This window comes from Lonchura striata, chromosome W (genome assembly GCF_050655825.1).
Source record: "Lonchura striata isolate lonStrDom1 chromosome W, ASM5065582v1, whole genome shotgun sequence".
Classification (NCBI taxonomy): domain Eukaryota; kingdom Metazoa; phylum Chordata; class Aves; order Passeriformes; family Estrildidae; genus Lonchura; species Lonchura striata.
The window spans coordinates 42,627,007-42,648,495 of record NC_140743.1 but is presented as its reverse complement, the minus strand read 5'-3'; the positions used below and the strand labels follow the sequence as shown (position 1 = coordinate 42,648,495).

Genomic DNA, 21,489 nt, shown 5'->3' with positions numbered 1-21,489 from the left:
TGTGCCGGGCGCTGACAATACATACACACTTCATAACTACATCAAGTTGTAGAGTCTATTTATTCCGTGTATCACTTCACTGGTGCAAAATACCCTCTTCCCTCTCTACTCCGAAATCCCTATCCCTCCAATCCCCTTCTGTCCTCTCTCCCATCCCTCCCTCTTTGCACCTCACAACATTGTCTCCCCTTTTCCCCCAACACTCCTTTTCCTTTACTCCTCCCCTCTTTACCACAACCCCCTCTCTCTACTTTCCTCTCTTGCCCTTCTCTTCAACCCCACACCCCTGTGCCTCTTCCCCTCTCCCTCCCCTTACTTCCCTCCATTCTCTCCCCCTCTCACTTCCTGTTCACCTTCCAACTTCTTCCCATTTTCCCCATCTCCTTCTTCCTCTTAGACCTCTCCCCATCCCCTTTTCCTTCCCCAACCACTCCTCCCCCACCTGATTGATTATTCACCCTCCCATGAAAGGTGGTTTAGAATCATATAATCATTTAGGTTGGAAAAGACCTTTAAGATCATGAGGTCCAACTGTCAACCCAACACCACCACCATGTTCACCACTAAATTCATGTCCTCAAATGCCATACCCACGTTTTTTTACAGTTCCAGGGATGGTGACTCCACCACTTCCCTGGACAGCCTGTTCCAATGCTTTACAAACCTTTATGTGATTTTTTTTTTTCTTAATATCTAATCTCCCCCCCCCCCCCCCGTTGCAACTTGAGGCCATTTCCTCTCATTTTGTCACATGTTACCTGTGAGAAGAGACCAACCCCCACCTAGCTACAACCTCCTTTCAAGTAGTTGAAGAGAGTGCTAACATTTCCCTTGAGCCTCCTTTTCTCCAGGCTGAACAACTCCAGCTCCCTCAGCTAGTCCTCATAAGACTTGTGGTCCAGATCCTTCACCAGCTTCATTGCCCTTCTCTGGACACGCTCCAATGATGTAGGGAACCTATAACTAAACTTATGCAACTATAATTTGCTGTGTAATCAAGTGTGTTAAGAACAGATAATCCTTTGCTATGCAACAACAGGATTTCACCTATAGTTTAAGACTGATAAAGTAGGAACTAGTGCTCTAAAAACTGGTAAAAGCTGGATCTTTAGTTTGGACTGTGGCCAGAAACCTTGAAGGATGAACAGACACCAGGAGAGCCTGCACAAGGACTAGGTTCATCCAGAGGGCATTGTGAGGATGACTATTCACTTCATCCAGCAACCCCTGCCGGAGACCACCAGAATATAGCAGAAGATAGTGGGCAAGCAGAACAATGAAAGGCTGATTAACATACAAAGTGAGAGTAGGCGGGGGATAGGTAATGAATATGTATAGGTGATGAAACTTTCATGAATATGTATGATCTTAAGTGTATATAAACAGAGCATCTGCTCTGTTCTGGTGCATACGTTTTTGGTGGAACTATTCCCCTGTGTGCCCAGCACTGAATAAACATACCTACTTTACAAACCCACTGGTTGTGGAGTCTGTTTCCACATCACCAAAACCTCAATGTCTTTCTTGTAGTGAGAGGCCCAATACTGAACACAATACTCGAGGTGTGGCCTCACCAGTGTGGAGTACAAATGGACAATCACTTCCCTGGTCCTGCTGGCCACACTATTTCTGATACAAGCCAGCATGCCATTGGCCTTCTTGGCCACCTGGGCACATCCTGGCTCATGTTCAGCTGGCTGTCAACCAGCACCCCTAGGTCCTTTGCAGCCAGACAGTTTTCCAGACACTCATCCCATTTTACCATTACAATTTCTTTTCTAGACTAATGTCTTTTTGCAAAAGATAAAAAGTTGTGGAGAAAGCAAATAGAATTCTGCAAGTCACAACCTTTTTCTTTTTCATCATTCTTTATAAGGTTCTGCCTCTTCCCAACTATCAGGCTCTCACTTCACTGTCACAGTAATTAGGCATGCTGCTGTTACCTTAAACCTCTTATGAGAAAGCTCCTGCAGTAGTCAGGAGCTGTGCAAGGTTTGGAACTCCCCCTCTCCATTCTGAAACACACATCCCTCTCCTTTGTAGCCTAATGCTACTAAGAGGCAGAATGGGGGAAAATGCACAGAGAAGTATGGGAATATCCCACTAAAATGGCTTAGTTCACCTATGACAAATCAGTATGTTACTGTGGCCACGTCTCCCAGTCTTCACCTCTCAGCACTTTGCACCCTAAGCAGAAACACTGAAAATTATCAAGACTAGGTAAAACCCATACATGTGCAATACGGTAGCTGTTGCAGGCAGGCCGGCATTTACCTTCCTCAGCTGATTAAGAAGTTACCCAAGCACTCTCAGTGTTTCAGGAGTCAGGCAGCCAGGACGGGGCAGGAAGCATCAGAGCATGTGTCATTGCCCGCTACATCTCCCTAAATGACAGAGAATGCTTTGTAAGTCACACTGGAAAGGAGAGGGAATGGGAAGAACCATGAACCACCTCGCTGAGCTAATCCCCTTCCTCAAGGCTGCTGTCGGGTTGCTGTCATTCCTTGCTCTCTGGCGTCTTTGCTAGGGGATGAGGGAGACCTCCGTGCACCCGCAGAGGCACAGCCTCACCACTACAGCGGTGTGTTCTACAAAAGGGACAAGCAGGGGGGCTCTTCTCTCTGCCTCCTGCGGCACAGAGGCCAAAATGGTGAAGGAGGCCGTGTCTCTGATGAATGCAAGGAGAAAGCAATATCTCCTAATTCAGAGGAGGAAGGGGAGAAACCCATCCAGTTACACGTAACTTTATCTGCGCTGGGTGGTGCCGATCCTCCTTTCTATTGACTACGTACTTACTCTTCCTTCCCGTTTGCAGTAGCAGTGGCTATCGGACAGAGAAGGAATGAAGAAAAAAGAGAGAAAGAACTAAAAAACCCAAAGAAACAGGTAGAGAAGGAAAGAAACTGTGAGACCTTGGTCTTAGGACGGGAAAGAGCTGAGGTGTGCGAGTAATCTGTTTTTACGGTAACAACAGAAGAGGGAATAGAGGTAGGAACTCAGGAAGCGGGTTGTGAATTAAAGCGGCGGAAGAGGAAGAGGGGCCTACGATTCACTGTATCGTGGCGCCTGGGAAGTCACTACTGGTGGATCCGCCCCCCCCTCCCCCCCCCCCCCCCCCCGAAGGAGGGAGGAAGAGAGAGAGGGAGGTGGAGAGACACAGGCCGGCCGGCCGGCTGGCTGGCTGGCTGGCTGAGGCCGTTGAAACAAATACCTCTTTGCTTAACACCCCCCCCCATTTCTTTATCTTTTTTGTTGCTTGTTCGCTTCGCGTTTGGGGGTCGGTGCGTAAGGCGGGAGGGACCTGGCCTAAAGCGACGCCTGAGCAGCCCAGCGGGAGCCTAGGGACAGGCCTGGGCAGCAGCCTCCACATTAGGATGTCCCGACATGAAGGTGAGAGACCCACGACCGCGGTGGGGGGTGGGGGGGGATGTCCTTGAGCCCTGTACGGCCTCGCTTGCCGCTGTGTGAGGCGGGTCAACATGGCGGCACCGTCGCTGAGAGCGGGGCCTGTGGAGTTGGTCGCGAAAAGTGGCCATAGTGGGAGGAGGAAGGCGGCGGCCAAGCCTTACTTTGTAGTGTTGCGGGAGGGGAGACCGTGGTCGTGTACTTTATGGGTAGCCTCTGAGTCCTTTTTCTATCGCCACTAAGGACGCACGCCAGGCCTGTGCTTGCTGAGGTTGAAGGGCCTACTGCAGCTTGAAGTGGGCCTGGTCTCTGCCACTCCTCACTAGCCCGCGTCTCGGGCCTTGCCTCGCCTCGGACAAGAAGTGTGTCTGAGGCAGATAATAGAGGCTAGGAGACAGAAGAGCTGTTTATTTTCACTTCTCTTAGTTTTACTTCAGTGTTTGAAAGATGAGTCTGAGAGGTGGGCCTGAAGGAATCTGTTTTGGGGAAAAGGAGGAAGGTGTGTGGGGGGTGGGCATCAGAGTGGCTTGCTGATGTGCCCTGGGAGTTGTGAATAGCATGATGTGAAGGGAGAAGGAGTGCAGAAGAAGAGGAGGTGGGCTTGGCATGATATGCTCCATATGAGGGGAAGTACCCTCAGGTTTCTTAGGGTATGGAGGAGGAGGAAAAGGTATTGTGGGGCATAAGGCTCGGGGAGAGCAGTGCTTGGAGGGAGGCAATGCAAGAAGGGTGGCCTGGCATCCAGGAGAAGTGGATTGGGGTGTGGTCTACTTGGGTATAATGAAGATGGGGGAGGGGATTGCACGGTAGGTGTAGAAGGAATTTATGCAGGTAACTGGCTGTGGTATTGGAAGAGTTTGCCTTGTTCAAGTGTAGTTTGTATTTTGGTAGCTTTGTCAGGTTGAGAAGTAATGTATTCTTTTCAAGTTTTGTATTTAAAAAGAGGAAGCATGCCAATCTAGTAGCAGCTTTTGTAGAGGTCATCATCTAAGTGTTTTGTGTGTTTGTCCTTGTTCTTTTTGTGGTGGATTTTTCTTTTTTTTTTTTTTCTTCTATGTGCATATGAAGGGGATATTTAAGGATTAATTAAAAAAATGAGAATGGGAAGAAAAATGAAAGAAGGAAATTTATGTAGAGAGGAGTTATCTGTAAATAAATTTGCTAGGTTTTCTACCCCTTCTTACTGGTAATTGCACTAATAAAATTATTATGTAGAAGTTCTGCCTTATATTTTGAAAGGATAATTTTGGCTCTGTTAGGAACTAAATTTAGCACCTGTCTCCATACATAATTTTGATACTCCTAGAGCTGTGAGAATAATCTTTTTAAAAGGAATTGAGATATCTTTATTTAATCTTGATGTTTTGAAAGCAATGTGCTGGAAGACTTCAATTTTTGGGAGTAATACTGACTTCTAGATGGAGGATTGGTATGATGGCTATTTGGTGTATAGCTAGAGCATTTTGTTAGTATGTGTGCTTGCCTAAGACCAGACTTGCCCAAATCTACTAACCCTTTCGTCTAGTAAAGATACTAAATCCTCTTGTTTCTTTTCTGATTAAGATGTGGTTTATTGTGTGTGGTGTTTGTTTTTGGTGATGTGAATGTGGGGTTGGTGTTTTTGTTTGGGGTTTTTTGTTTTTGTTTTTTTTTTTTTGCTGCTGTTGGTTGGTTTTGGGTTTTTGTTTTCCAAAGAGTGTGTGATAATTCAGATAATGAGGCAAATGTGAACAACAAGAAGCAAAATAAGGTTTAATAAAAAGGTTTTGTGGCTTTGTTGAAAAAAGTACTTTGTAAACTGCTGCTGTGATAGATATCCATGGTATGTGATTTAAAGCAGGGTAGTAGGATGCGGGCTTGTTAGATTACACTGGTTAAAGCCACAAAGATAGTATGATGTGTTGCGATGTTTTATTAAAAGAGAATTTTTAAAAATGCGTTCATGATTTATAGAGGTTATGTTTTGATTTTGTTTTGTTTGTTGTATGTTTTGTTTGCAGTGCAGGGAATAATGTTTTTCTTAGTCTTCTCAGCAGAAATTTAAATATGGAAATAATGTTAAGTGTGGTTTTGTAAAAAATTGGAAATGGGTAAATTGGTGTCCTTTGAAGTTGCAGATTTTTAAAAATGAAAATAGTTATCTTCTAATAAACCGTTGATGGCAATGTTACATTGTTGACATAAATAGCCTATATTAGGAAGGAGAAACCTCATCAAAGCTGAAAAGATAAAGCTGCAGCAACAGTTGTACTTTTCTGATAGATTTTATAGGAACCTGGTTGTCTTGAATTTTCTTAATGTTTTTCTTTTATTCCTCATTTAACATGTCAATTTTATATTAATTATAAAATTAGGATAAGTTGCCTTGATATAGGGTCTGTGGTTGGCTCAAAGTTATCAATCTGTAAGATGATGGAAGTTGTTCTTGCAAGGTTAAGGTATAGGAGAAAAGTGAGCTTCAGATGTGTTAATAAATTGTATCACTGCTCTGTGTTTTTTTGTCAAAATGGCTTGGTTTGCCAGAATCAGTTTTGTGATGGGGAAGGGTGTGTTTGAGAAGATAAATGCTGGAGAACTTGGAATCCCGGTGTCTCAGGCCTCTTAAATAAGTATCTGATGGAGGTATAAGCTTACTTTTAATCAGGGTCTCTTGGTGCTTTCTTTACTTTGTGGAGAGAAATTAAGTCCTGCTGTGATAAGAAGTTGGTTGGGAGACAGGAAAAGAGAGAATAAATTTAACTGGTGACCTTTTGCCATTGATTGCTGCATACCTTCAAAAGTGGAATGGGTATAGAACTGGAGAAATTATCCAGAGAGTGGAGGATGTGAGGAAGGGGAATAGTAGGATAGAAATGTTTGCAAATAGGACAGTTATTTGAGCTGGAGTGATTAGAAGGTCTTCCAAGAGACTTTAGAAAGAGCTAATTCTCAATAATGAGTGACACAAGGTGAGCAAAATTAACTTGTGTTGAGAGGAAAAGCAATATGGAAAAATTAAATTTTTGTGTACCTTAGTGTTTACTTCACTGGTATCAACTTGGGAAAGGTTGTGGGATATCAGTGTAGATAATCATGCTTGTTTTTACTGCTACTGTGTTTATTGGTGAGATATGAAAAATGTTACTGCATTCAAGAAGCTGTTCAGAACAGCAAGGTTGTTGAGTACTCAGGAGTTGGGATGTGCCAGAACTAGATTGTGCAGAGAAACCTAATTCAGCAATGTGAAATTAAATAGCCACATATTATCTTTGTTGTGCTCTGCCTTATCAAGGGTGTAAAGGGAAGGAGACTTGTATGTAGGGGAGGACCAGATGAGACATTACAGAAAGAAAGTATTTCTGAGAGTTCAGAAGTGAGTACAAGCAGTTGCTTGACTCATACCTTTACCAGTCTTTGGTTCAAGGTTGGAGCCCTTTTTGAAGATGTCAAAGTACTTTGAGGGTTTTATTCAAGTGATTAGGTTTGTTCTTTCTTTGTGGCTTGCTTGATTGCAGCACATTTCATATTAATGAATAACCTGTGTGATGGCCTCCACAGTCAGGTCCACCCCTTGATCATGAACCCATCTGTATGTTGTATCCCTTCCTAGATGCCCTGATCTTTCATGAGTCCATTGGGCTATAAATAGTTCACCCTTCCGTTCCCAGTCCAAGTCTACCTGAGCTATTTCAATCTTGGCAGCCTAATCTACCTGTTCATTGTTTTGATGTTCTTCAGTGATATGACTTTTGAGCATGTGAGCATCTACATGACATACCTTCAGAGTCATATTTTCTATCTGTGCAGTGATGTCCTGCCACAATGCAGCAGCCCAGATGGATTTGCCTCTGTATTGCCAATTGCTGCTCTTTCATTTCTGTAGTCACCCCCATAGGGCATTAGCCACCATCCAAGAGTCAGTATAGAGTGCAGGCCACTTTTCTCTCTCAACGGTCTCTAGGGCTAGTTGGATAGCTTTCACTTCTGCAAACTGACTTGACTTTATCATAGGTGCCTTATAAGTAAAGGCTATTCTTAAAGTAGTTCTGTGACCCTCATGGGTCAAACTAGTATTGGTAGGTGTTGCTATAGATATTTCAGATAGCTGCCTGTAGGAATGGTATCTGCAGAGCACAAATTATTAGACTTAGTGCATGACGGCATATTGAATAAATTGTATTTAAATGGTGTTTTCACATATATGGATGGGTTTTTTACTATGTAATGGTGTGAGAGTTACTCTTTTTGTTTCTTGTATCCTGGAAGCAGGAATGATTTAAGCAGTGTGACAAGAAAGCTTAATAAGGAGCTCATCTCTGAAAGGATTGTTGAGAATCATATGTAAAAATATGACAGTCTATTCAGGAATTAAAAAACCCCAACACAGCAGTTTGAAATAATAATTGGTTGGGGTACAGAACACAATACTTCGTTGGGGGGTGCTATGACAGATGTTTTCTGAGTAACTGTATCAGATCAGCAGGTAATGGCTTCTGCTTGTGATGCTTGTATTGAATTTCATGTTAAACTTGCTCCAAACACATTGTTCGCTTTCCTCAAATGCTCTTTGTTAATTAATGCTTTTGAAAAAAAATTACTTTTTTTAAACTGTGTAGAATAATGTGTTAAACTTCTATAAACTGCAAGAAGCTGCCTGCATTCTTTTTTTGTTACAGCAAGGGCCTGAGTCTTAGCTGTATCATGCAGTTATAGCAGTCTATGCTGCTTTAGTTTCTTTTGGCTCAAATGAGGCTCAATACCTTTGAATCATTAGATTTATATAGTTCAATAAAAAATAAAAGTTCAGGAGATTAGAGAAGTTGTATATAAACAGTAGGGTTGGGAATCCTTTTGTTTTCTACCTGTGGTTGTTCTAAGGCGTCTGCAAATGGTGCATAAGAAAAGCAGACCTTTTTGTTAACTCTAACTTGAAAAGGTTTGAGCCATTTTTGTAAAATACCTTCTGTGGTCAGTATTACAACTGCTACACTAGGACCTTTGCTATACCATACTTTGCATCACTTCCGTGAATGCCTCCCATGCAAAACCAGGACATCATACCCTTCTTTAATAGGCTAATTCAGGATTTTAAAAGTTTTGGACATCTGTTGGTATTGTCAGGAGGCTGGTATGAGGTGCCGAGCTATTTCTGAATGAGTGTTCTGCAAAGCAACATTACCGATGCTGTAAGGTGGTTACTGCTATGGCATGTGTGGCAGTACATAAGATGAAAACAATTCACGCTTAGGGTCTCCTGCAGGAGCCAGCATGGGCTAAGATGCTGAAAAGTTTCTTTAAAGTAGTACTAGGTATATGCAAGTTCTGTGGTACAGGTAGACTTACTCTATAGGCTAGAGTGCCTCCCCAAATGCTATCTTCTTAAAAATTGCTCTGAAATTAATTGATGGAATATCAAGCTTGTATCTTTGTATGCATAATTTCTTAGGCTAGAGAACTGTGCTGTCTTGATGTGGTAAAACAGTAGTGTGATAGAGTTGTATGTTTCTGTCATATATTCTTGAAATGTGAGACTACAGCACATGGGTGAGACCATCTTATGTGCAGCATCAAATCACAGAATACTTTGGGTTGGGAAGGGTCTTTAAACTTAAAAATCATGTAGTCCAACTCCCCTGCCATGGGCAGGGACATCTTTCACTAGATCAGGTTGCTCAAAGCTTCATCCAGTCTGACCCTGATCACTTCCAAGGATGGAGCAACCTTCCAACTTCTCTGGGCAACCTGTTCCAGTGTCTCACCACCTGGTTTCAGTTCAAAACTGTTGCTCCTTTTTTTGTCACTACAGGCCTTGGTGAAAGTGTCTCTGTCTTTCTTATAAGTCCCCTTTATCTATTGAAAGACCATGATAAAGTCTATCCCAACTCTCTCAGCCTTTCTTCATAGGAGAGGTGTTTCAGCCCTCTGAACACTTTTGTAGCCCTCTTGGACCTCATCTAACAGGTGCATGTCTGTCTTTTACTGGGGACCCCAGAGCTGGACAAAGTACTCCAGGTGGGGTCTCACAGGAGCAGAGCAGAGGGGGAGAATAATTTCCTTTAACCCACTGGCCAGGCTTCTTTTGATGCAGCTCAGGATACAGTTGGCTTTTTGAACTGCAAGCACATGCTACTAGCTCATATCCAATTTTTTATCCACTGGTACCCTCAACTCCTCTGCAGTACTACTCTCAATCAATTTATTTCCCAGCCTGTATTGATCCTGGGAGTTGCCCTGACCCAGGTGCAGGACCTTGCATTTGGCCTTGTTTGACTTCATGAGGATTCCATAGGCTAACTCCTCAAGCCTCTCAAGGTTCCTCTGGATGGCATCCTTTCCTGCTAGGGAATCAACTGCACCACTCAGCTTGGTGTCATCTGTAAACTTACTCAGGGTGCACTCAGTCCCAGTATCAATGTTATCAATGAAAATATTAAACAATATTGGTCCCAATAAAGATCCCTGAGGGACAGCACTTGTTACTGGTTTCCATTTGGACTGTGAGTCACATTTTATGTGCATCTCATGTTTTTAAATAAGGTGCTAACTACTGGAGGTCCATTTCTTGTAAGGGTGAGCATTTCTTCACAGGCATTTGACGATTTCAGATTGCTCATAAATCTACTGAGCAAAAATGAGTCTTTTGAATGGCTGTCATGGTTTAGGAATGGTACTCCCCAATTTAGTACTCCCACTAAAACCACTGCTCCATTCCCTGCTCCATTTTCCCCCTGCTCCCTGGAGGTGGCTAGAGGGGAGAATTGGAAGTACAAAAGGTGAAGATCATGGGTTGAGATAAGAACAATTTACTGGAAACAGCAATGAGATAAGAAAGGGACAGTAACAATCCTAATAATAAAAGTATACAAAAGAGAGAGTGATTCACATGCCAAAAAAAAAAAAAAAAAAAAAAAAAAAGCTTACCAGTACCGGGAGCTCAAAACAATAAACAATCCTTGACAGCTTCACCCCCACCACCACAGTTTTTTTGACTGGAAGGAACCCTTTCTCCATGGAAGCTTCGGAGTCCTGGCCACACCCCCTCCCGGCCACTGCAAAAAAAATTAACCCTGTCCTGGCTGAAACCAGGAAAATGGCATTTGAATTAACCTCAATAGAAAACAATATAAGAGCTTATAGACGAACTTTTCTAAATTTAAAGTTGGAACTGTTTGCTCTTCAGTGTTTCAGCTGTCATATCTCTTTTCCCAAGATACTTCTATGCTGTTACCTCATGGGTTTTTTCTATATTTTTAGCATGTTCCCCTCTGTTTATTATCTAGGTTTTCTTCCCAAGCCTCTGATTTCCTTTCTACTTCCTAGTGGTCAATACATGTACAAACATATTATGCTTGCAGCAAGAGAACACTGGACCTTTCTTTTGAACTAACTTAGAGCATTGATTTTCCTCTTAGCTTTTATATGCAGATCAGAAACACATGCTTTTCCTGTTTTGTGACATTATTGTGATCTCTGGACTTATTTTCATATCCTAGCTTCTATAGGCACTTTTACCATATTGCTCAGTTGTGAACCTCAATCATATCTGTATTCTCTCCTGTTATTTATCAGAACTACTTGGTCTTATTTTGCTACCTAGCAGATTTTTAAGTCCAAACTGCTAACTTGTATCTCAGTTGTTATCCAATTTCTTTAGCTAAATATTAGATTTAAAAAATCTTGCTTCTATGAATAAGTGGACAAGACTAAAATATACTGACTTAAAGATCAAGGGGAATCTTAGATAATTGTGATTTTTAAAAATGTGACTGCATCATATAGGAGGCAACAGAGTAGCTGGTTCTTGATTTCTAGCTATATTTTAAATGTCCTAATTAATAATTTTGTAAGCTTTTCTAATAGACAGGTCAGTGAAATCATAATTGTCTTGGTGTAGATTTTTCAAATTTCTGTTACTATTGTTGACTCCTCAATCTGTTAAAATAGTATAATATTATTTATTATTATTTTGTGCCTTTTCTTTTTGTAGTTGTACCTTGGGGTCTGAGTATACAATTAGGAATCATGAGACCTGGATTTTGATGCTCTCTTTGCTTGTGTCTCAATCTATGGAGTGGGATACATGTGTTTTGATGTAATTATTTATTAACTACAATGTTGCATTGTATATTTCAATATAATGGTATAATAAAGTTTGTATTTTCAGAAAGCTAGTTCAGTAAATAAAGGAATATCTCTGTAGCATAGAATCACTTAAATTTAAGAAAAAGGCCTTTTTATTTTGAGTTTAATGTTTTAATTTTTAAAACTTGGTGTGTATATTTTGTTAAGTATGTCAGTTACTAAATTTGGGATCCCATATTAAGCCTTTTGAAAGGGATTTATGTTGAGACTAAAACCACAGTGACTATTTTAAGGGAACTACTTTGGAGTCATTATCCCCCAAATAAAAATGCTCTAAGTAATGGTCTTAATATGTTTTCAGTTTCTAGACATGAAGAAATAGATGTTTTTTGGTTTTTTTATGTGATTCTTCTGTTTTTTAGAAATGAAAGTGAATCCTCTCTTCTTGTAATGAAACTTCCTAATATGATTTGGAGGCTAATTAAATTGTATTTCTATTTGTTCTTTACAGTATGTTGTTCTGCTGCTATCTGGTGTTGACAGGATTAGGAATTTGCTTTTTTCCAGCTGTAGGCAGTGATGTATCTTCTAGCTGCATTAGACTAAAAATGAAGCTGCATAATATTTTTGTTGTGGATCAGGTTTTTATTTTCAGAGGATGGGTTTTCACACATACTCTAATTTTAAAACAGCATAATAGTTTCACTTAAATGTTAATTTTTAGTGAAAAAAATGAATTATGAAAGATTCCTCACCAGAGTAACTGGATGGTGATGGTGGTTGGAAAATTCTTGTAGGGGAGTGAGGCACTCATCTGCTAGCCTGACTTGCAGTCTTAGGAGGCTTGTTGCCTATCAGGGACCTGGATTTGGACAGTGGCAGAAAGAGCAAAGACTAATCTATCCCTTTTTGCTCTTACATGTGGATGCCAATGGTAATGCTAGGGTGATCTTGAGTGTGTCAAAAGTTTTTATAGAGATGTGGGGAGTTCAGAACACTGAGCATGCAGGGATGGAGTTAGGAAAGCCTGAGATCAGCTGGAGTTGCAACTAGAGAGGGATGTGGAGGACAGCAGGAAGGGTTATATGAGCAGCAAATGACCCGGTTTTCTTCTCAATGAACATGTAAAAGGCTGAGGTAATTGGGTATTAGATGCCACTTTGCCTTAGTGTCATGGTTTAATTATGGGCCATTCACTTGAGAGTTGGACTAGATAATCCTTGTGGGTCCCTTCCAATTTAGAATATTGTGTGATTCTGTGAAGAATCATCAATGTTCTTATAAGATTAGCCTTAAATTAAGAGAAAGGGGAAACTCCAGCTGGCAACTAAGTACCACACAGCAGCTTGCTCACTCTCCCCCTGCAGTGGGATGGGGAGGAGAACTTGGGGTAAAAAAAGGTAAAACTTTTGGGTTGAGATTAGAACAGGTTAATAATTGAAATAAAATATAATAATTAACTGTAATGAAAAGGAGAGGGGGGAATAAAACCCAAGAAACACAAGTGATGCACAATACCTTTGTTCACCACCTGCTGACCGATGCCCAGCCAGTCCTCGAGCAGTGATTAGCCACTTCCAGCTCTATGTTATGGAATATCCCTTTGGCCAGTTCAGGTCATCTGTCTTGGCTATGCTCCCTCCCAGCTTTTTGTGCACCTGCTCACTGGCAGAGCATGAGACACTGCAAAATCCTTGACTTAGGGTGAGCACTGCTGGGCAACAGCCAAAACATCTGTGTGTTATCAACATTATTCTCATATTGAATCCAAAACCCAGCCCTGTAATAGCTACTAAGAGGAAAATGGACTCTTTTTCAGCTGAAACCAGGATGCTTAATTTTCACTGGTAAGATCTGCCTTCTGGCCTCTCAGGTACCAGAGCCTAGTGACAGTCTGCAGGAGTGAAATATTGCCCACAGTAGACAAGGATTAAGTTAAGGACCACTTAAGCCAATTGCAGTTACAAGTCTGTGGAACCAGATAAGATGCCCCTGAGGGTGCTGAAGAAATTGGCTCATGTTATTGTGAGCCCACTTAGTCTTCTCTGAAAGGCCATGGTGATTGGTGGATGACTTGGGGAGGAAAAACCAAAACATTATTTCAATTTTCAAGAAGTAGGATCTGGGAAACTACAGGCTGGTTAGCCTTACTTCAGTCCTTGGAAAAGTTAAGAAACAAATCCTCCTGGAAGTCATGTCTAAGAATATAAAGTGCAAGAAGGTGATTGTGAGCAGCCAGCACAGGTTTATCAAGGATAAGTTGTGCCTGATTGCCCTCCCTACATGACTGGCTGTGTAGACAAGGGGAAACATGGTATATGTTGACTTTAGAAATATTTGACATGGTCTGCATGCCTCACAAATTTGGTGAAGTGGATAAGGTGGGTGGAAAACTAGCTGGACTGTGTAATGGTTTAAACAAAACTCCCAAACCCCAACAAACTGCTTGACACCCTCCTTCCCTCCCCTATGACAGAGGAGGGAAAACCAAAGAAAACAAGACTGTGAGAAGTTTAAAACAGAAGTCACAATTTTACTTAGGTGAAACTTGCAAGCAACACATCAATACAGAAGAAAATGGTTTACCTATGGAACCAGCAAAGGCAAAATTACAGCTGCTGCCCCCCCCCTCCCCCCCAGGGCAAAAACAAAAGTGCCATGTGGCTCTGGAGAACAAAGTACTGTGCCAAACAAATTTCCACAGTTAAACACCTTCTGCAGACAGACAAAACATTGGGGAATTGGGAAAAAAAAAACAAACAAACAAACTCTGGAAAGGTATCAAAGGATTTACTCTGCAAAGATGCTGATGTGGGTTCCCACATGGCAGTGGCTGGCAAAAGCTGTAAGCAGCCCCCTATGGGTATTCTCAGTTCAGTCAGAGAGAAAGGAGAGTTTCTAACCAGGCTAGAGCCTGGGAAAGAGTTGCAAAGGAATGTAAATAATTCTCTATCTCTCTTGTTGTTCACATTGTTTATAGATAAGTTCTGCCACCGTGCGTCATTCACTGCACACCAATGGGGTGAGATGTTTTTACTTTAAGACCAATGAAATTAGTCTGCACGATGCCCTCTATGAAAGAGCGATGTATTTCAAATAGTGTTCACATCATCTAGCCTTCTGAACTGGATTTCTTTCTTTCCCGTCCTGCCTCAACAGTGACAGCCCCCAATGGCAGCTGTGGCGGCCCTGGCAGTGGTGGTGTACAACAGGCTATTCCTCTCCTGGTGCCTATTAGCCATGTGGTCCTAATCCCTCAGTCCCATATGTCCTCTTCTGCCTGTGCAGCAGCAAAAATGGCTGACCTTTTGTTTCTGTCTGTGGGTCTTAGACATAGTCAATTAAGATAACCTAAGGGGGTATAGAATACACAATTTGGATTCTGCCTCCTATCCCTGTAACCAGAACGTATTCCACCCCTTAGTCTATACTATCTATGTCATGCTCAAATTAATACCTTTTAAACTATATGCATATATATATATGTGTATATATATAATATACACAAGAACAGGTATTATTTCAGTAGTCACTGACCATCCCTCAAGATTTGGGTAGAATTCATTTTGTCCTTGACTGGTGTTTATGGTATTAGGAGGAATTGTCCTGAAATTAACGTCTCCTCTAAAGAAGGCAGGTTTCGGCACTCCCTCCCCCACCACTGATACAAAAGGCATTTCTTGCAGGACAGTGAAAAAAACTGTTTATTTAACACACACATACACACACACACACACAGAGTGCATGCAGGCATGGGAAAAAAAAGAATAATGTTAAATATTAAAACCTTCTTGCTGCGGAGAAAACTGGTGGATTCAGAGGTCTTTCTGTAGGTGTGGCTCCGGAGACAGGATGCAGTGTCCCCGGGCCTCCCCACCGGCTCCCAGCGATGGTCTGTTCTCAGACCAGAGCAAAGCTGAACAGTTCCAGAAGAAGCCACAGAAGTCAATGGAGAAGCTGTATGCAGTCCTGGGAAAACTTCTTGCCTTAGCTAACAAAAAAAGAAGCTAGCTAAAAGCAAAGCAATTAACTCTCCCTCTCTCTGCTGAAAAAGAATGGGGGAGGATGTATGTTTGAACACAAGCCACAGAAAGAATTACCCAGCTTCTCCCCCTCTCCCAAACCTAGCTTAAAGTTATAGGACCCATGTCTGGGCATAAAGCAGACGATAGGGGATACAGTATCATAAAGTCACCCCAAGACACAGTATTGTTCAACAACCAGTACTATATAGACAATTCAACATTACAGAGGGTTCTCACACAAAATCAAATCCCTTTGAGGTACACATCGTGTTTCTCCCTACTTCTTCATTACCCACTAAGTGCAGCCTGGTCCTTAAGCAAAAAGAATCCTGCAGATGGGTTTGCCTTTGCTTGAGGCAGAACTAATCCAAACTCTTTCTTAACATATTGTGAGAACCCCGGCCTTGCTTTGGGGCCTCATGTGGTGGTGAAATTCCTCCTCCAACCCGTGCTTCCAAAGAAAAACTCCACAGGCTTAGCTGTTCGGTCTCAAGGCAGTTTATTGCTAGTTATCTAACAGATTATGTTCTTGGACTGCGGCTATTTGATCAGTGGCCTGGGTAGAGGCACACACACACCCCCTGACATCCTCTCTATCTGCTGTCTTCTTCGTCTCTCCCCCCGCCCAGGGCTGCTGCTATCTTTTATATGATATATTATGTATAACATGTTTACAGTTATTCCCCAATACCTACTACCTATGTTGCCAAGAGTTTTTCTACTCTAAACCAATCTGTGAGTGCCAACATCACCAAGAACATGGAGGTAAGGAAAAAGAAGGAGGAAGAACAGGATCAGCCCACTTTCCTCCATCTTAGAACTTCTGACCCCCATGTACAAAGTGAAAACCCCCCTGTACATGTGTTAAAACCCCCCTGTACAATACTAAAAAAAATTCCCCTCTACTTTGTAACTACTTTTACTATACTATCTAACCTTTTGTGATTGCTTGTTCCACCTCCAAAGCTGGTAATTCATTCCATGGCTCAAACTCAAAATCACAGTTGTTTTTCAGCTGTCTGCCAGGGTCTAGAATGCTTCTGACCAAGGCCTGGAACCTCTAAAAATGTCTGAGAGACATTTTGAGTTCCCACACATATTTCTTATACCATGGGGACTTTATCTGCATCTGCTGTATGCAGGGGTTCTGATTGTGTAGAGCCAGTTCAACTGGTAGAGCCTCTAGTGTTAACTAACCTGGTGGCCTCCACTAAATGCAGTTTGGGGTGTAACAGGCCTTGGATCCTTTGTATCCCTGACTCCAGAACCCCAGGGGTTGTCCTTGATTCTCCTCTGATACTTTCTGCCAGAGGCTCCAGGAAGGACCATTGTCCCCAGCTGCAGTGTAGAGCATGTTCTTCACATCCTGTCGTGCCCTGACTGGTCCAAGGGGTATTGCATGAGCAATCTCCTGTTTAATTTGTTTGAAAGGCTGTTGTTGTTCAGGGCCCCATTTGAAATAATTTTTCTTCTGTGTCACAATATAGAGAGGGCTTACAGTCATACTTTTCTCCAAAACTTCCTCTGCTGTGTTCCCCCATATGATGTCATCATCAATGTACTGCAAGTGTTGTGGAGCCTCACCCTTTTCCAGTGCAGCTTGGATTAGTCCAGGGCAAATAGTGGGACTGTATTTCTATACCTGGGGCAGTTGATTCCAGGTGTATTGCATGCCCCTCCAGATGAAAGCAAACTGTGGCCTGTACTCTGCTGCTAAAGGAATGGAGAAAAATGCATTAGCAATATCGATGGTTGTGGGAGAATGGATTGTAAAAGAATAGAGATAGTGCTGAAGGCAATCTCACCCCTGATGACTTGCAGCTGTACTAATTACCAAAGAGTGGGAACAGCTTTGTCCTTAATAGGTCACAGCTATGTCCAGTAAGGATGGGTGTTGTAAAAGAGCGGGTTAGCTGGTTGAGAGTTGAGTTGGAGTTTGCTGGTTGTACTGTGAGGAGGAAGGGTCAGGCAGTTGTGTGAGGGACAGAAAAAGTTAGGTGGTTGTGCAGAAGGAAGAGAGGAGTCAGTGTTGTGAGGAGCTGCCCATAAGAACTCACAGAGGGAAGGTATGGAAGTTTTACAGTAGGATAATAAACTGGCAGTGAAGTCAGTTTCCATCCACCATCGGTTGGTGCCAAGCACTGATACCAACAGTTGGTGTCCCGTGTGAGGGTGAGCACTGATAGATGGTGGCACCACTTTGCTGCCTTGGACTCGAGCTCATACTGAAGTTCGAGCATGTCCAGCACATCAGCACTTAGTAGTGGTGTGACTTTATTCAGGCCACAGTAGTCTACTGTCAGTCTCCATTGGACTTAGGCACTGGACATATAGGACTATTAAAGGTCAAGTGAGTCTTGCTGACCACTTCCTGTCTCTCCAGTTCACAAATTGTCTTATGGATAGGAATCACAGAATCTCAGTTGGTGCAGTATTGCTGATGATGCACTGCTGCAGTAGCAATTGGAACCTGTCATTCTTCAATCTTCAGCAGTCTCACAGCAGAAAGGTCTTCTTAGAGACCAGACAAGGTCTAGTTTCTTCTGTCTGCACAGCAGCTGTCCCAAAAACCCAACAGTATCTTTTTGGGTCTTTGAAATACCTGATTGTGAGGTAATCTATGCCAAGGATGCATAGGGTCTCTGGACCAGTCACAACAGGGTGTTTTTGCCACTCCTTCCCAGTCAAGCTCATTTCAACTTCCAGTGCAGTCAGCTGTTGGAATCCCCTGTCACCCTAGAGATGGAGATAAATTCTGTCCCTACATATCTTGATGGCATCAGGGTACATTGTATGCTGGTGTTAACTAGAGCCTTATACACTTGTGGGTCTGATGTGCCAGGCTATTGGATCCACACAGTCCAATATATCCAATTGTCACTTTACCTGGCAAGAGGCAAGGCCCCTCTAGTTCTAGTTATGGTACTTGTTGCTCCTTCTCTGTAAATATGACCTAGAGGTCCCTTCCAGAGGATCGGACATGACATCATCCCTTCTCTTCTGCCTAGGAGCGTGTCCATGGGAGACTGGAGCACCATTTATCCTTGATGAGTTTCCTGTGGTAGTTGCTTCTCCTTTCAACTCATGTACCCTTGCTGCTAGGGCAGAGGTGGGTTTTCTATCCCATCTCCTTGTGTCTTCCCCATGTTCATGCAGATAAAACCACAGATTACCTCTCTCCCTGGCCTGAGGGTGCCTGCTCCTAATAGCAGAGACTCTGGTCTGTATTGGTGAGACATGGAAAGTTTATTCCTTAAACTCCTCTCTGAGTTTCTGGTAGTGCTCTTAAATTTTCTCTTCCCAGTTCTGGACATGCTCGGCCAGTTCTGTTTCCACAGCTGAGACATGGGCCTGTAATGGAGTGGCAATAGTGTCTTCATATGTCGAGAGTTTGATAGCCAAAGCACTTAGTCTGTCTTCTCCCTCCTTCCATTGCAGCAATGCTAAGTAGTGGGATTATATCTTTGGCCTGGGCCATACAAATTTCTGCCACATCTGTGATGTACACTGGATGCAGTCCAGACTTTTAGGGAATTGCACATCATCTGAAAAAATCATCTCCATCACAGCTATTTCTCTTGGGCATCAGATACCTTGCCCCATAGTGCTTCACTGGCCTTGCTGCACATAGAGATCTCTGCAGAGGTATATTTCCCTCATTTGACAGGAGTTGCCTCCAGAGGCTGAGATTTTCTTGCTTTTTTCCAATCCTCTGGTCAATAACCACACCCCAGGACAGGGATCCCAGTTGCCTGGCTTCACCACCATCTAAGTTTATATCGTTGTCTGTGGAATCCCAGATTCGGAGCAGCCAGGTCAATATGGATTCATTGTCTGACGGGTGAACTCTACACAGCTCACGCAGGGACATGGATTGAATGATTGTATCTTCCACTGGTTGTGAAGGTTCTTCCTCCCCTTTGTCACTATGTGAACTGATTTGGTCTTAGATTTCCTCTTTGAATGGGGGCAACTGTTAGTTGCTTGGGCTGTCCTTCTGGTTCAGCTGCAGGTTTTAAAGAGACAGTCTTTAAGACCGTCTTTAAAATGATGTAGAGGGGGCGTAGAATGCACAATTTGGATTCTGCCTCCTAGCCCTGTAACTAGGACAAGCTGCTAGACTTGGAGGTTTGTGATCAGCAACGCAAAGCCCAACTGGTGGCCAATTACTAGTGGTATTTCTTAGAGATGGATACTGGGGTCAATTCTGTTTAATGTCTGTGAACAACTGGATAACATAACTTTGTCCCCTCTCTACAAGTTTGCAGATAAGACCAAATAGTGGGAAGTAGTCAATATGTTGTAAGGCTGGGCTGTTATTCAGAAGGACCTCAATAGGCTGGAGAAATGGTCTGGTAGGCACCTCATGCAGTTCAGCAAGGACAAATGCCAAATCCTGCACCTGGGGAGGTGTCCTGGTTTAGGGCAAATTTGGAAGGAAACCTCCAAATGGGGTCCCTCTAGAAAGCAAATTCAAGTGGCCTCTCCCCTAACTGGTTCAGGAAAAGATTTTCTTAGTACCAAGTCTGGATTCCTAGTTGTTAGGTCATCCGGGAAGACAATCTCTGCCACTGCCATTTCTCTGAAGTGTTGAATCCCTTGTTCTATGGTCTTTCACTGAGTCTGCTGCATAGAGATCATCTGCACACAGGTATCTTTGTGCTACACTTCCCAATATCCATGGCCAGAGACTGTGAGGGTTAGCCCCCCTCGTCATTCCTTGGTGGATAATCGGATCATGCGACAGGGATCCCAAATATCTTGCCTCAGTACCATCCAGAATTGTAGCCTCGCCTGCAGCATCCCAAAGACGGACTAACCAAATAATTATAGATTCATCAGGTCATCAAGTGTAATCTTTTCTTAGGCCACAAAGGTCCTTTAGGGAAAAGGACTCAATAGTGACTTCTGATTTTGTGTCAGGAGCTGGCTTTGAGGGTCCTTCCCCTGGATCATCATTGTCCACTGGTCGATTGGTTTTGGTTGTGTGCTTCTTTCCCACGATAGTGACTGCCAGTGGCTTAGGCTCACTGTCTGGCTTAGCTGCTGGCTTAGGTTCACTGTCTGGTGTGGAATCCTCTGGATCTTTCCCCCTCACAGAATTCCCCAGAGCCCTCCCCTGGAGAGACTTACAATAGAGTCTTTCCCCACCTGGGTGGACAGAAAAGACTTCCCCATGGAGTCTTGCACAATACTGATCCATTCCAGTTCCTTTCCCCATATGTCTTAACTTCCCCTGGTTTCTCCTTTCCCTGTTTCCTCATTGGTTGTGATACCCCTGGTGGCTGGCCCCTTCTTCCCTGTAAGCCAATGTCCTTTGCCCTGCCCCTTGGTACTGCCCCCGTACCTGCCCCTACTTAAACCTTGCAGAGAGCACATGATTTGTCTTTTGTCCCTGGTTTCCCTTTGGCGTTGTGGATGCAATAAACCTTCACTGGAACTGATCCTACAAAAGGCCCTTCTGCCTCTCTTTGCTGAGCTTGCTGTGGTGAGTGTGGTGTGTGTGTACTTGACTGCCTTGCTTGAATTTTTACCCAAGCAGCTTTTCCACAGGAGATGCTTATTGGGAAATAGGTAGCAGCAACCACTATCTAACTCCCATGCTGCTACAGTCTGGTTTAGCTACAACCTGAATAACTGTGGTTTTGGCTGCAGCCTGAGTGACTGGGGTAGCTGCTGATTTATCTCCCTGCCTCCCTGCCTCTGTCTCCTGCCCTACCATATCTAGCAGTGTGCGATAAGCATATGCTAGGGCCCAGCTCATTTAAATTATCTTTTTCTCCTTAGAATCATCATGGCAGTTCTCTTTCAGATATTTCCCCACCTCAGCTGGGTTCTGAATTTGTTCATGTGAAAATTCCCAAGCTGGGGGATCAGAAAACTCCTTCAGAGTTCAGCCCATTCTCTCCCATTCTCCATACCATTCAGGATTTTCCACACCTGGGTCTATTCCTGGGTCAGGAGTCTCATCAGCCCCTCTGGAAATCTCAGCCCTCAC

General features: G+C 43.1%; 1 protein-coding gene across 1 annotated transcript in view; it reads left to right on the top strand.

Annotated features, from left to right (window-relative positions):
- Positions 1 to 3,122: 3,122 nt before the first annotated feature.
- LOC146763226 (E3 ubiquitin-protein ligase KCMF1-like) overlaps positions 3,123 to 21,489 on the top strand; it is a 105,815-nt gene continuing 87,448 nt past the window's right edge. Inside the window, exon 1 of the mRNA XM_085571172.1 lies at positions 3,123 to 3,390. Within this exon, the coding sequence (XP_085427298.1) occupies positions 3,375 to 3,390 (16 nt within the window). The 5' untranslated portion in view covers positions 3,123 to 3,374. The remainder of the gene's footprint in view (positions 3,391 to 21,489) is intronic.